General features: G+C 37.8%; 1 protein-coding gene across 1 annotated transcript in view; it reads left to right on the top strand.

The window, feature by feature from the left end:
- The window catches only part of rtf2 (replication termination factor 2), a 28946-nt gene extending 19691 nt beyond the window's left edge, over positions 1-9255 (top strand). The window contains exons 6-9 of the mRNA XM_041782611.1: positions 1449-1559; positions 1732-1786; positions 4817-4891; positions 5716-9255. Coding sequence (XP_041638545.1) covers positions 1449-1559; positions 1732-1786; positions 4817-4891; positions 5716-5909 — 435 coding nt within the window. The 3' untranslated portion in view covers positions 5910-9255. The remainder of the gene's footprint in view (positions 1-1448; positions 1560-1731; positions 1787-4816; positions 4892-5715) is intronic.
- The last annotated feature ends 4419 nt before the right edge of the window (positions 9256-13674 follow it).

Below are 13674 nucleotides of genomic sequence, written 5' to 3'. Positions count from 1 at the left end.
GGTCTGTGTCGTCTGTGGTAACGGCAGTAGCAGAGTGACAGTTTGTTTGCTGCTTGGTCAGCTTCTGAGATTATCTCTCTTGTGTTGCAAGGAGCACATGGCTGGAGTTCACACCCACTGAGCCTGCAACAGAGCAACACAATAGACCCTCTGCTGATTTCTCAGGGATCTAATATTTGTAAAAGTGTGGGTGTGCCCCCCCCCCCTCCTTTTTTAAGCGGTCATGCTTTTTATGTGAGTGTATTTTCAGTAAGGGATTTATGCTATCCATTCTTGAAACCATGCCTGATTTGTTATTCAGGATGTGATTCCCACTAAGTTTCATACAATAGTTCCCCTGTCATCATTGGTCAGAGTAAGTTACTCAGCTCATCTTGCATGCAAATCAGCCCAAAAAAACACAAAGGAATTTTCAGGGAGATCATTTGGATGCTTATTTTCAACACTCGTTCCCTCAAATCTCAAATCATATGCGCTTATTTATACATTAGAAAAACAACTATGTATTTTCATATGGAAATAGCTCATTTTACTATTTGCTATTTCAGTCTACTTACCCCATCTACAGATACCTCACAAACCAATCTGAGATATTTTTATTGAGCCGGAAAGGCAAAACACTTCTTTGCAAGTCAAAACAGGACCATATCTCCTCACCTGTTGTTCACCTTAAACCTTGTTTTTGTGCTTTTCATAGAATCATACAGCTTTATGACCCTGTGTGCTTTAAAAAAAAGGCTAGGCTGAGTGGAGTGTGCATGCATTTGGATGAAGTATCTTGAAGAATGTAGTGAACCTTGTTAGAGAATGTCATCTCTGATCCATCCAACACCTAAAACTTTATTTGTGAAAGTTATGCCAATGGTTGGAGGGCAGGAAAAAAATAATTAACATCACATAATGTCCTTCGTAGCCGCAAACTCAGAATAATTGGTCACAGGAATGTTAAATATCCGACACTTTGCAAAGGCAAATAGTTTATACAAAGGATGGGCAACTTTGGTTACTAAGAGGGTTATGTTCATTTTATTCTGATTGCCAAAGGGCAGACGTGTTATAAATGATAGGACACTCATAATAAGACTGCTGTGATTACTTATAATTAAACAGAATTAACAAAAATATAAAACTTTCAGCATACTTTTATTATACAAACATTTACAGTTTAAACTCAAGTGCTCAACAGTTGATTTTAGCTACTTTTCCAATTCTGTTTGCAAAATATTAAATTTTAATCGTATATTTTACGCAAATCTCTAGTTTTCCAGATGCATTCAGTTATACTTATAACAGTTTTACGGTTATATTTTATATCTAATTTCTTACAAAGAAATGAACTAGAAATCATGTTTCCTTGTTTGATTTGTAAAAGCTGCTTCTGCATCTGTTGGTGAAGTTTGTACAGCAAGACAGCATCTCTCAACAAGGCTGCTTTGTTTGTGTTTCAGTGTGGAGACCCGTTTAAAGAAGATGACCTTGTGGTTCTCAACGGCACTAAGGAAGAAGTGGAGAAGCTGAGGGAGAAGATGGAGGAGAAGCGGAGCAAAGCCAAAGCTAAGGTGGGCAGTGATTTAATTAGAATTTTAGTGTGTAAGAAATTAGTTTAAAGAGTTGTCATAAAAATGATCAAAAAATAAAAATGATATACTTTTTTGGGTTTGAGAGGGCTAACAGATTCATCTTAGTTCAATATTAAAAAAAAGCTTGTTAATCTCTTCCTTTCTGTTTCAGAAATCAAAGAAGAGCAAAGCAGCAGAGACTGTGTCCACACCGTCAGAATCTAAAGGTTTGTGTGACCTGTTATGGGTGTACTGCAGCTTATCCAGACTACTCTGTTTCACATGAACACAAAATTAAACACACTTGACACAGAATTATTTGTGAACTCCCATAACATGACTCACAATTACATCACTTCCTTTACTGCAGTGATATATAAACAGGCTTTCTTTACTGATGTGGTCATACTTTAAATGCTCACTGTGGAAAATTATTACATTTTCTGACAAGTTGTGATTTAGAGAATTGGTGAATGGTCTCTCGTCTTTTACTGTATCTGAGTCTCTCAGATATAAATCAGCAACAATATTAAAAAAATTTTGTGTGTGCTACAAACTTATATTTTTTTCCTGCTTTTCATTTATAATTTGAATAAGCACAGAACAGCTGCTTAATCAAGTCTCTTCTGCCCTCATTTAACCTTTTAGCTCCAGTAGTAGAATGATTTTATGACAAAGCAGGGAGCTTATGATGAAAATATTTTTATTCCCAAAGATATACGACACATTTTATGTCCTTTTAGGAAAAAATGTTTTGTACTTCAAGTGGTGCATACATTTTGCCTTCTTTAAGTTATAATTAATAAAAACAGCTAAAGAAAACAGCGATCCACATGTAAACAGTAAGCACATACTCATGAAAAATAATATACAGCATATTGAACATTATTTGTTTTGCTAAACTCTCTAGACAGTAAAAGTGATCCATTAAAAGAGACTGAAAAATAAAGTTGAAGAGACTGGCTGTAACATCTTTGAAAGCTTGTTGACTGGAAATTGTCAGTGTGCACGCCGTTTTTGAGGAAAACAAACCCGATGATCAGAAGCTCTCCAGCGTTTGTATATTTTTCATTAAGGAGTGCCTTTGTGTCTTTGTTAGAGCCGCAGGAGCCAGAGAGGCGGAGTTAAAAGCAGTCTAAGTGCCAAAACCAACATCGAATCCAATAATCCACTGACATGAATTATTAAACCGAGAGCACAAATGACTAACAAGAGATCATTATTTGGTTTTCTTGTCCTCTGTGAAACTGTCAAAGACCTATACAAAAAAAGGAAAACCATGCTGATCCTATAAATAGTGATTTCAGAGTAAGTACAGGGATGTAACAATATGGTTACGTGTTTGTGGAGCTCAGATCAGAGAGCTGCTGTTCTGTGTCCTCAGAGATTCTTGGTGGGGTTTCCTGTTCATTTCTTTACAACAGCACAGCGCTCTCAGCTCACAAGTAAAGTTAATGGGTGTGGGCTCAGTAACACACTTCTAATAATAAATGATTTTTTCTCATTATCAGATAGTGAGAAGTGACCCTGCTTCTAAAATTCTGCTTTCTAAAAGAGCTGCATACTCACATAAAGCCCATTTACCCCATTTTGTGCAGAAGCAATATTGTCCTCATTCCCCAGTCCCCCACTGGCCTGCACTCACATTACTCCAGGCCCAACTCAACTCCAAATGAAAGCCGAGTCGGCCTTCATGTGTTTTGCACCGAAGAGAGGTTTCCATCTAGTGACAGTGCCATAAGTCCAGATCAGTGGGGGCTGCAGTGTTGGTTGTCCATCTCGTATTTTTTCTACACACAAGATCTCTGGAGCTCAGTCACAGTGACCATCAGGTTCTTGGTCACCTCTCTTACTAACCTCCAATTTCCCAATACAGCGACCGCACCGTGATCCGCCAGTGAATCGTACTGTGGAGCACATAGCTCTCTTTCTAGTCTATCAGAGCAGTTCCACAGCTGGCACTACAGTCCTGCAGCGGCGCATGCCTGGAGTGCCACTCCGCTCCACTTTGTTCGAGATACGCTGCAGGTCTATTTTCAGCACTGGCCGCCGCCAAACCGCATCAATACCCATCGATCAGAAAGCTCCAAAAAGGAAGTCACAAGCACAGACTCCCGGTTGTAAATCATCCCTGTATCAACATTACGTTTCATCCTGCAGCGAGAACAAAGGGTCACCGAGAGGTCAGTGGGTCACAGAGCTACAACGGCGCCATTGACAAGGAAAAGTTAATTTTTGAGGACATTTAATTTTTCAAAGAATTTTACATATAACCACAGATCCTTTAAACAAACATTAACCTTTTAACTTCTTAATGTACTCACCCAATGGCGGAAGCAATAATACCATGGACTTATACCGGAAAGGATGATATATTAAGCCCCAAAGGTAAACTAGTCTGCTGATGACATACCACTCCGGCGTGAACTCGCAGTTCTCTCATGATCTCTGCCTGCCTGCTCAGGGCTGCTCACCGTGGCGCAGTGCTGTAGACACGCTTCCAGTGGCTGAGGTCCCTTGGTTTCGGTCAGAGCAAACCGCAGCACTTCAGTGCGCGGTGTAGTCATCCTCTACGGGTAAGGCCCTCCTCCCCAGATCACTCAGTTTGGCCCGGTGACTTGGAAGAGTTCTGGTTGTGCCAAACCTGGTTGTGCTAAACTTTGTCCATTTGTGAATTATGGAGGCCACTGTGATCTTACCTTCAGTGTAGCAGAATTTTTTGTAGCCTTCCCCAGATCCATACCGTGCAACAATCCTATCTCTGAGCTCTGCTGGCAGTTATAGTTATAGCTGATATGCAGTGTCAGCTGTGATGCCTTCTATAGAGGGGTGTGTGCCTTGCCAAATCAGGTCCAGTCAATTTAAACACAGGTGGACTCCAATCAAGGTGTAGAAACATCTCAGCAGCAATTAAAAGTAATTGGAGTAACCTGAGCTAAATTCAGATTGTTTTTGTAAAGTGTGTAAATATTCATGCTATTGTGATATTTAAATTTGTGATTTTTTTATTAATGAATTCAGTTTTCACTTTGACATGATGGGGTGCTGAGTGTAGATTAATACAAATAATTTTTTTTTTTTTTTTCACTTTAGCATCAAGTGAATGGGGTCTGAATACTTTCTGAATGAGCTGTATATTAATTGGTTGTAGTCTGAAAATACAGAAGCAAACCTCCTTCAATTCTGATGTAACTTGCTTGCTAAACTTTAATGCATCGGTGTATAAATCAGCAACTTTATGTTGATTTTTTTTGCAGATGACACACATTCCCCTCAAGTTGATGTAGCAGGAGGGAGCTCCCTACAAAACGGTGGTGAAAGCAGCCAGTCAGGTAACCAGCCACACTTCATTCATGTATGTTTTAAATAAAGCCGAGCCGAAGCTGTCTGTACGTTTGTAAATTGCATACGCATTTCAGCAAAGGAAAGTGTTTACAGTTCAATTTTTCTTTTTTTTTTTGAATTGTTAACTATGATTGATTGAGAAACTAGTTGTCTTCATGGAGTAATTAAAATTTAAAAAGCTCTGACTTTACATTGCTTTCTCTGTTAAATTGGTTCTGAATTCAAAATGATTTAGGGGCCCTCTTTTTTTAAGGGTGATGGTGCACTTGATGATTTTAAGCTCCACATCAAACATGTTTGATATTTATAATTCCAAATAAGGCTGCCTCTGACAGAATAGCCAATAATGACAAGCAGAATCAGAAGTATCACCAACTTTGTGTTGTGTACCCCTAAAACCCACAGACATGGCAGCAAACATAAAAACAACTGTGCACCAAGCCAAGCAGAATACTGAGAAAAAAAAATCACCAGCTTGTGTAATTATAGCTACAACATAAGTATCTTTATAATGTCTCATATAAGACATACCACAGTAGGGCCAACAACGTTGATCATCCTCCATATTTGTTTTTCCTCTTAAGTCACATTTGAAACATGAGTTCCTGTGAGATCTCATGTCTGTGGAATTCTCTCTGTGAAATGTTGACTACAAATGGCAGACTGTGGTCTCACCAGATTTTTGTGTTTATTGTAAGTTTACTTTAAAACAAAATATAGATCAATTCATTAGGCTATATCAGGACAAAATGTATACATTTATTTTTCGACTTTTTAATGTTCTATTCCTGACCCTGCTATTTTATTTCAGCTGTGGCCGGACCCTCGGGATCCTCCAGCTCCTCTAAAGGCTCCAAACTTTCTTCAAGCTCCTCTAACAAAAGGTCCATCCAAGAAACAGAGAAGTCTGAGGCCTTCAAATCTATTTTCACCACCCACAGCTCCGCCAAACGTACCAAAGAGCAGACATCCAACTGGGTCACCCACACCCCCTATCACTTCTAGTACCCATCAGAGAAAATTCCAACATTTTTGCATTGTTCTCTCAAAAACACATGAAGATCTCTCCAACATACACAGACATGACCTCTTATATTGTCACTAATGTGTTGCCCTTTCCCGACTTGTCTCTTAGCCCCAGTAGTTCTGTGTTTACATGTTGTAAACATCTTGCTAATAGCTCCCTGAGCAGTTCAGGCTCTCTGTTTTGCAACCCTTTTCCCTCCCACATGGATTTGGCTTTGTGCCTGTCCTCAGTCACAGGTGCTTTGAGGATTGATGCTGGACTGACTTTATTCTCTTTGTCACTCTGCTGTCTCCTAGTGGACAGAAGACTGCTTTGTAGACTAATCTCACCATGGTTTAATTGGGTTTATCCTTGACCTTACTGTTCAGTTCAAGCAAGAAACTTTATACTTGTAAGCAGAACTAAGTTTTTTCCCAATTTAATGTAACTATCATCAATGAATGAGTATATGTAGGTTGTAGAGTTTCCCCTTAAAATATCAACAGTATAACCTGGCTCGCTTGTGACTTAGTAGATTATTTTTCATCATTTTGTTTGGGGATTTTTTTAAGTATCGAGTGCAGCATATTTAAGATGATGAAAATACTATAAAGAAGAAAACAGTTAAATGCATCTTGCCCGATTATGTGAGCTTTTGATGCACACTGACAAAAAAAAACAACAGGTGGATTATAAAATTAGACAAAGAGGCATGCTTTAGCTTTGTGCTCCTATTAGTTGTCAGTATCATAGGCTTTATTTTTTCCAGACATGATGCTTTCACTTCTTTTTGGAAGATCTCTGACCTTTGAAATAAAAAAATAAATGTTTATTGACCTCCACAATTTTGACAAATATTCTTCAGATATAAAACTGAGATTTGTTTTTTTTTTTGTTGCAAAAGTAAGGACGCTTTGAGAGGGCATACAGCCATACATTTTACACTGATCTTTTTCCCATGATAGAGAATATCAATTGTGATTTTTTTCTTGGTATTTTGACCTGCAACAAGAAAACAGTGTTTTTTTTCCATTGAGACCACTTTATCTTAGCTGTTACTTTAAAGTCTTGTAAAATCAAGAAATAAACGTATCCCTAAAAAAACTGAGGTTTTATTTAGAGATATTGACGTCAGTCAAAATCTAGAGAAAACAACAGGAAATTTCTGTCTCTTTCTTTTTGTTGCATGTGACAGAAAATGTAAAAAAAAGTGAAAGTGAATATTTACTAAATGTGTTATCTGTGTATTTGTACAGCATACAATGCATCAGGAAAGTATTCAGTGTTTAATCATTCTACATTTTTTACAGCCTAATTGGACTTGGATGGATTAAATTCATTTTTACACCTCAAAATTCTACATACATTACACCATAATGACAGAAACCGTTTGGTTGAAACTTTGGCAAATTTATTTAAAATAAAAAACAAAATTATAACGTGCGTAAGTATAGTGTTTGCTCAGTACTGTTTAAGCAACTTTGGCAGCAGTTATAGCCTCAAGCCCTTTTGAGTATGATGCTGCATTCATCTTTCCCTCGACCTTGACCAGTCTCCCAGCTCCTGCTGCCAAAAAACATCCCCACAGCATGATGCTGCCACCACCATGCTTCACTATAGGGATAGTATTGGCCAGGTGATGAGCAGTGCCTCGTTTCATCCAGACATGACGCTTGGCATTCAGGCCAAAGAGTTCAGTCTTTGTTTCATCAGACCAGAGAGTTTTGTTTCTTATAATCTGTGAGTCCTTCAGGGCCCTTTTACAGAGGAGTGGCTTCCATCTGGCCACTCTGCCATACTGGCCTGATTGGTGGAGTGATGCAGAATAGGATGTTCTTCTGGAATGTTCTCTTGACAGAGCAGCGCTGGAGCTCTGTCAGAGTGATCATTGAGTCTTTGGTCACCCCCCTGACTAAGGCCCTTCTATCAATCAGACTGTCCGGGCAGTCAGCTATAGGAAGAGTCCTGGTTCCAAACTTATTGCTTTTACAGATGATGGAGGCCACTGTGCTCATCGGGACAATCAATACTGCTTGTCCTCTGACATGCACAACTATGGGACATTATATAGACAGGTGTGGGTCTTGCCAAATCAACTCCAGTCAACTGAATTTACCACAGGTGGACTCCAATCAAGTTGTAGAAACATCTGAAGGATGATCAGTGGAAATAGGATGCACTGGAGCTCAGTTTTGAGTGTCATGGCAAAGGCTGTGAATACTTAAGTACATGTGATTTTTTAGTTTTAATTAATTTGCACAAAAAATCACAGTCATTATGTGGTATTGTGTGTAGAATACCGAGGTAAAAATGAATTGAATCCATTATGGAATAAAGCTGTAACATAAAATGTGTAAATACTTTACGGGTGCACAGTTTATTTCAAGCCTAGCTCACAGCCAGCCACCTTACCAACCTACACAATGTTTTCAGTGCAAGGAAGAGCAGTAGTTGTCAGTGGTTACATCAGCAGCAACATCAACTCCCTGTTGTGCCTTATAGAGAAAATTCACACCAAAAACAAACTATAAAAAGCGCTCATTACATTCAGTAGCTTACATGTGTTTACATGCAGAGGTGTGAAAATCACATCTGTTTGGAGGCTGGGTGTGCTGATCTGGACTCCCAGCTGTCACAGCTTTACTCCATAAATGAGACTTAAACACACCATCCTGTTGTTTGGTTGCTTAAACACATGGTGAGGCTCAAATGTTATCTAGTTATACAGGAGATTATTAAAAATTTAGTTTAAGTCTTTAAATTTATTGTTCTGTTCATTGTATATTTCACTGATGGTTGAAATGAAGGATGGCAGTCTGTTGTAAGTCAACAGTACATTTTCAAATCACAGTATTATCAGCATAGGTTTTTTCTGGTGATATTTGCAGACGATATATCAGCGCAGGAACAGTGTTTCACTTTATAAAATGATAAATCAAGTTTGATGTTTGAAGCAGAACCAACAGAGCTACCTCAGCTGAGTTTTTTTTCTTCACCCTCATTCCTGAAACTTTAAATTGTGTTCTAAGGACTGAAGTTTTAGGTATGAACTACAGCTAGTTTAATGTTTTGACAAGAAGAGAAATTTTTGTGCTGTTTCAAGCTCTTTGTTAGAAGAGGAAGAATAGGAAAGGTGTGTATATATTGGTATTGTGTCAGTAGCAGCTAGAATTAGTTGGTAACTATCTGCATGTTGGATATTGGCAAATAATCTAACATTGAGTATTCCTAATAGTGATGACATCTTTAGTAGCTCAACCAACCGCAATGATTGCTTGTCTGCTACTAGAAAACATTCTTGAGTTTCCCTGGGATCAATAAAGTCTTAATGTAATCCAATCTCCCAGTTTCTTCATGTAAACATAGAACTCATTTTAACATAGGGTTATCACCTGGTTTTGATATCATGGCAACAAAAATAGTCATTGAACTTACAATTTTGGGAAATTTAGTGTCATTTGACTAAAATACAAATATGTATTTGTGGTATTTCAACAGATAGTTTTTTTCTGTCTCTTGCGTCAGCTGTGGGTTAAAAATATGACTGAAGACTTTCCCATACCATCAGTCATTAAAATAACAAGAACTTTCTTTTTTTAAGGCAGGCAGCATCAAAAAGTATGGACAATTTGACAACTTTTGCCTATCTTGATTGTTAGCAGGATTTCTTGATATTATAAGTGATAGTCATAGAGTGTGATTGTGTGTTCAGTTTTATTTAAATGATATTCCAATCAGAAGAGACTTAATATGGAGAAAAGACTCTATGGTGATGTCTATAGGATGACCCCCTTATGGAGTCTAGACACTGGTGGTGGTGATAGAAATGGGACAAGATGAAGAATGGACTTCTGAGGAGTTTTAGCCAAGCTTGCATAGAGAAGCTGGACACCAATGAAATGACTTGGAGGTGGCGATGAAGAGATGCAGGCTGGCATGAAGGAGCTGCAACTGAACACAGATAAGGTGTAATGGAGGTGGCTGGGGGGGAGGAGAGTCTGCAGTTGTCACATTGAAACAACAGACTGACTGCAGGGGAGAGGAGAACAGATTTTGAATTATGAAAGCAACAGGATGATTGGATCAAGAAAGGTCTTGGCAGAGTGGGACTGGCTCAGAAGTGAGCCTATACCAGCTGATTACCACGGTGCACGGACAGGAAGGCACAGCTTAAAGCTGTCATTATTGTTAATTACAGTTTTATTTCTATTAAATGTCAATTTTAAATTTGAGCTCATTTTATTTTGACTTTTTGTACTGACAAAGTGATAACCTGCCGTTTTTTGGAAGTTAACTTTGGTTGAGAAGTAATAGTATAAAGATGAAATATCCAGATAACATGCAATACTATAATCTAGGTAAATACTGATTGGCCCACCGTTCGTCTTTATTTTTTATTGTTTATTTATTTATTTATTTTTTGGAACTTATTGACAATTTTGCCTAAATGAGACCAAATAGACGTGATTTGAAGTCCATCTAATATTTTTCCTCGATGAGGGTTCCTGGTGTAATGCGAGGCTGCAGGCACAAGGTGGCAGCAGAGGCAGCCTTATTACACCGACTCACTTCACAGAGTCGAGCAGCGATCGAGGATAAGGACCGAGAGGATCAGCCTGCTTTCCATTAAATGTAAGTTATACCATAAATAATCCAATCACTGTGGCTGAAAAATCAAATAAACACTGCGTCCTCTTGTCTTCCTCCAGCTGCGCAGGATGATATGATGTTACGTTTGTTGTTTGTTTCGATCTTTCAGAGCAGTTAGATCAGTGAGGAGCTGGTTTACAGAGAAATAATGCATCAATAATAAGAACCACATAAACTCATGTAAGTTTTTGTTTTTAATTTAACAATTTTTTATAACCATGGAAACTATTTGTCTTTGAGCAGGCAGAAGCAAAACAGATGTTTTTTTGTAAAAGCACTTATTACTGCTTTATTTTACTGCTTTATGAGGCACCATGAGCATTATCTCTTCTGAGTAGGCAGGCCTACTCTTAGAAATATATATCTAACATTAGGCTTATATACCTGAAAGGTAAGACTCTGACAGGATAAAAAAAACTTCCGGGGTTTAGTGTTATTAAATAGCAGAGGTAGCTTATATTTGAAATAATTTATTATTCAACCATTACAATCGCGATATCAACCACGAATCGAACCGCGATAATGTACTATTAATTGTTAAAGAAATCACATATGCTGCACTTAGACTGAGAAATATTAACATTTATCATATAGAGGGGGAAATTATGCAGTTACACATCATATTTATTTTTTGATTGCACATAAAAAGTTGCTTAAATGATCTCAGGGTAAGATTGAATTAACACACATTAGATAATATGAATTTAAAAAAAATTATACCCTGTTTTCATTATTTCCTCCTCATCATTAGTGATTGTTTCATTTGATATTGATTTATTTTTGTCAGGTGCCAGCAGCAGATCAGACGGGTATAAAGGTTATTTTCTCAGAACAAGATATGCCAGATATCCTCAGCCACATAGCTGAGACACTTTGATCTGTTCATTAGTTTAAGCCAAAGTATTCAGGAGATCAGATAACAGGAGCCATTTTATGCCTTAAAAAGCTTCAGTTGCTTTTGAAAGCAGATTCTTCTTCTCAGCCTGAGGCCATGTGGCTTTGGGGGTGGAATTACCTCATCTGAAAATTTACTCACGTCTCTTTTTTCCTCCACATTTTCTTCCAAACTTTAAAGCATTATTTGCATTTTATTTTTAGTTTAATTATCATTATGCATAACGAAAGCAGATGAAACGCAGGCTAAGTTTAATAAAAATTCGTGTAAAGTCTTATTCAATGTGTGTCATGCATCATATAATTTCAACAATACACAAAACTTTATTTACCTCATATTCCTCCTGCCCCTTTTATGTGACCCCAGTCCAAATTTAGTGATACAACATCATTTATTTATTTATTTCTACTGAGAAACTCTAGATGGAATGTTTTGATTTACCCCTCTCAGGTGTATTACATTCCTCTGCGCATGCGCAGTGCGCTAACTCCAGGTGAAGTCTCCAGTGTAAACCTCTGATGGTTTCAGTGATCCGCAGCAGTGTCAGTGGGATTGTGTAACTGCAGCTCTGCAGATGTCTGTGCTGGAGAGGATAGACTGGAGGGTGAGTTGGCTTTTTTCTCTCTTATATACATCTGACTTTAGTTAAACCAACATGTTTATCGGCTCTGCTGCTGAGTCTATAGCATATTTGTTTTATTACTTGGAACCATAATCACCTGTTTGTAATGGCGCGGCGCCGCGTGCGCTTCGGAGCAACCAGTGATTATTGTCAATAAGGGCAGGGCTTAATTCTCAGGAAAACTTGGAGTGATTTGGTTTGAGGCTGTGTGGATTAAATCATGATGATGATAATGGGCTGAAGTCGAGACAGATATCTATTAAATTGGTGGTTAGATTTGGAATAAATTATTTATTACTGGCATCCTCTTTTTTAACTCATGCTACGATTCCCTTCTCTTCAGTACTGAAAAATGAAATATGCAAGAAAAATGTCTTTCAGAAATAAGAGAATTTAATCAAATTAAAGTCATTATTTTTTTACCTTTGAGTGATTTGAAGACAATTACGTAAATATTAATTTTAGGCATGTAATATTACAAAAAGATCATTTATATAATAAGAGGATGAATCGTGGCTTTCATATAAGAGAAATTCGTTGTTTTTCCTAGTGGCAGAATGTGAAATTTCTTATGAAAAGCTCATTGGAACTGCAGTTTATCATTTGTTTTAATAACAGTTATCAAGCATGAATTGTAGGCCTTACATATCAAAGCACTTTAAAAAACGCCTTCATTAGTTTTTGTGACATTTTTCACAATATAAAAACTTAAAAGCATTCATTAATTATTTTCATCCGTGCCGATCGTCCCTGCAGCCTCCTATCAAATAAACAATAAAATAAAATCAATTAAACGAAACGTTGAGCATCAGGATCGTTCTAAAACATCCCGTCAGGCCAAGCGTTACCAACTTCCTTAAAATCTGCTGCTCTGTGTTGCTTGAACGTAAAACATTTAATCATCACAACAAGAGAAAGATCAACACAGTGTAAAAAAGATAATCCCCCTGATCGCCCACCTCCCGTTGTTCCCACACAGCCGATCAGCACAGCGTGGGTGGACGGACGCCACAGGCTGTTAGACAAAGCTGTGTCTAATAATCTCACGAATTATAATCTGACATTTAGCAGCCTGCCTCCTCCTCTAATGATACAAAACCAATTCATAGAAGAAGGGCCATGCAGTGGGCCTACAGGGCGTTAAATGTGTTAATGTGGGAGATATTTTAAATGTAAAAGTTTGAATGGTTAGACTTAAAAGAGAAAAATTGATCTTTAAATTAAAAAAACAAAGTAAACAAACATCTTTTGTTCTTACTGTGGGGTTTGATGCATATCAAAGCTTTAAAGCTGACTTGTTTTGAAAAGCTCCAACAAAGATGTAAATGAACCGAAGAAAGACTTTTTTTTGTTGAGATCCTTTGAGCTTTTAAATGTTTTTAGAGGGGGAATGATGCTGCTGGGCCCTCGGGCTTATTGCGGTTTGAAACAAGCATTTAACCACTACTGGGAAACACCGGCATTGAGACTGTCACGGGGTTATTTTATGCTCATTCAAGTGACAGAGCAGAATTTTATTGCAGTTTTCAACTTTGGAAAAAACACATTTATTTTCCATTGAAAAGAAGGATGAAATAAAAAGAAGAGGTATTGAAAA

Source organism: Cheilinus undulatus, linkage group 3, assembly GCF_018320785.1.
Source record: "Cheilinus undulatus linkage group 3, ASM1832078v1, whole genome shotgun sequence".
NCBI lineage: Eukaryota > Metazoa > Chordata > Actinopteri > Labriformes > Labridae > Cheilinus > Cheilinus undulatus.
This window is presented reverse-complemented; position numbering and strand designations above follow the sequence as displayed.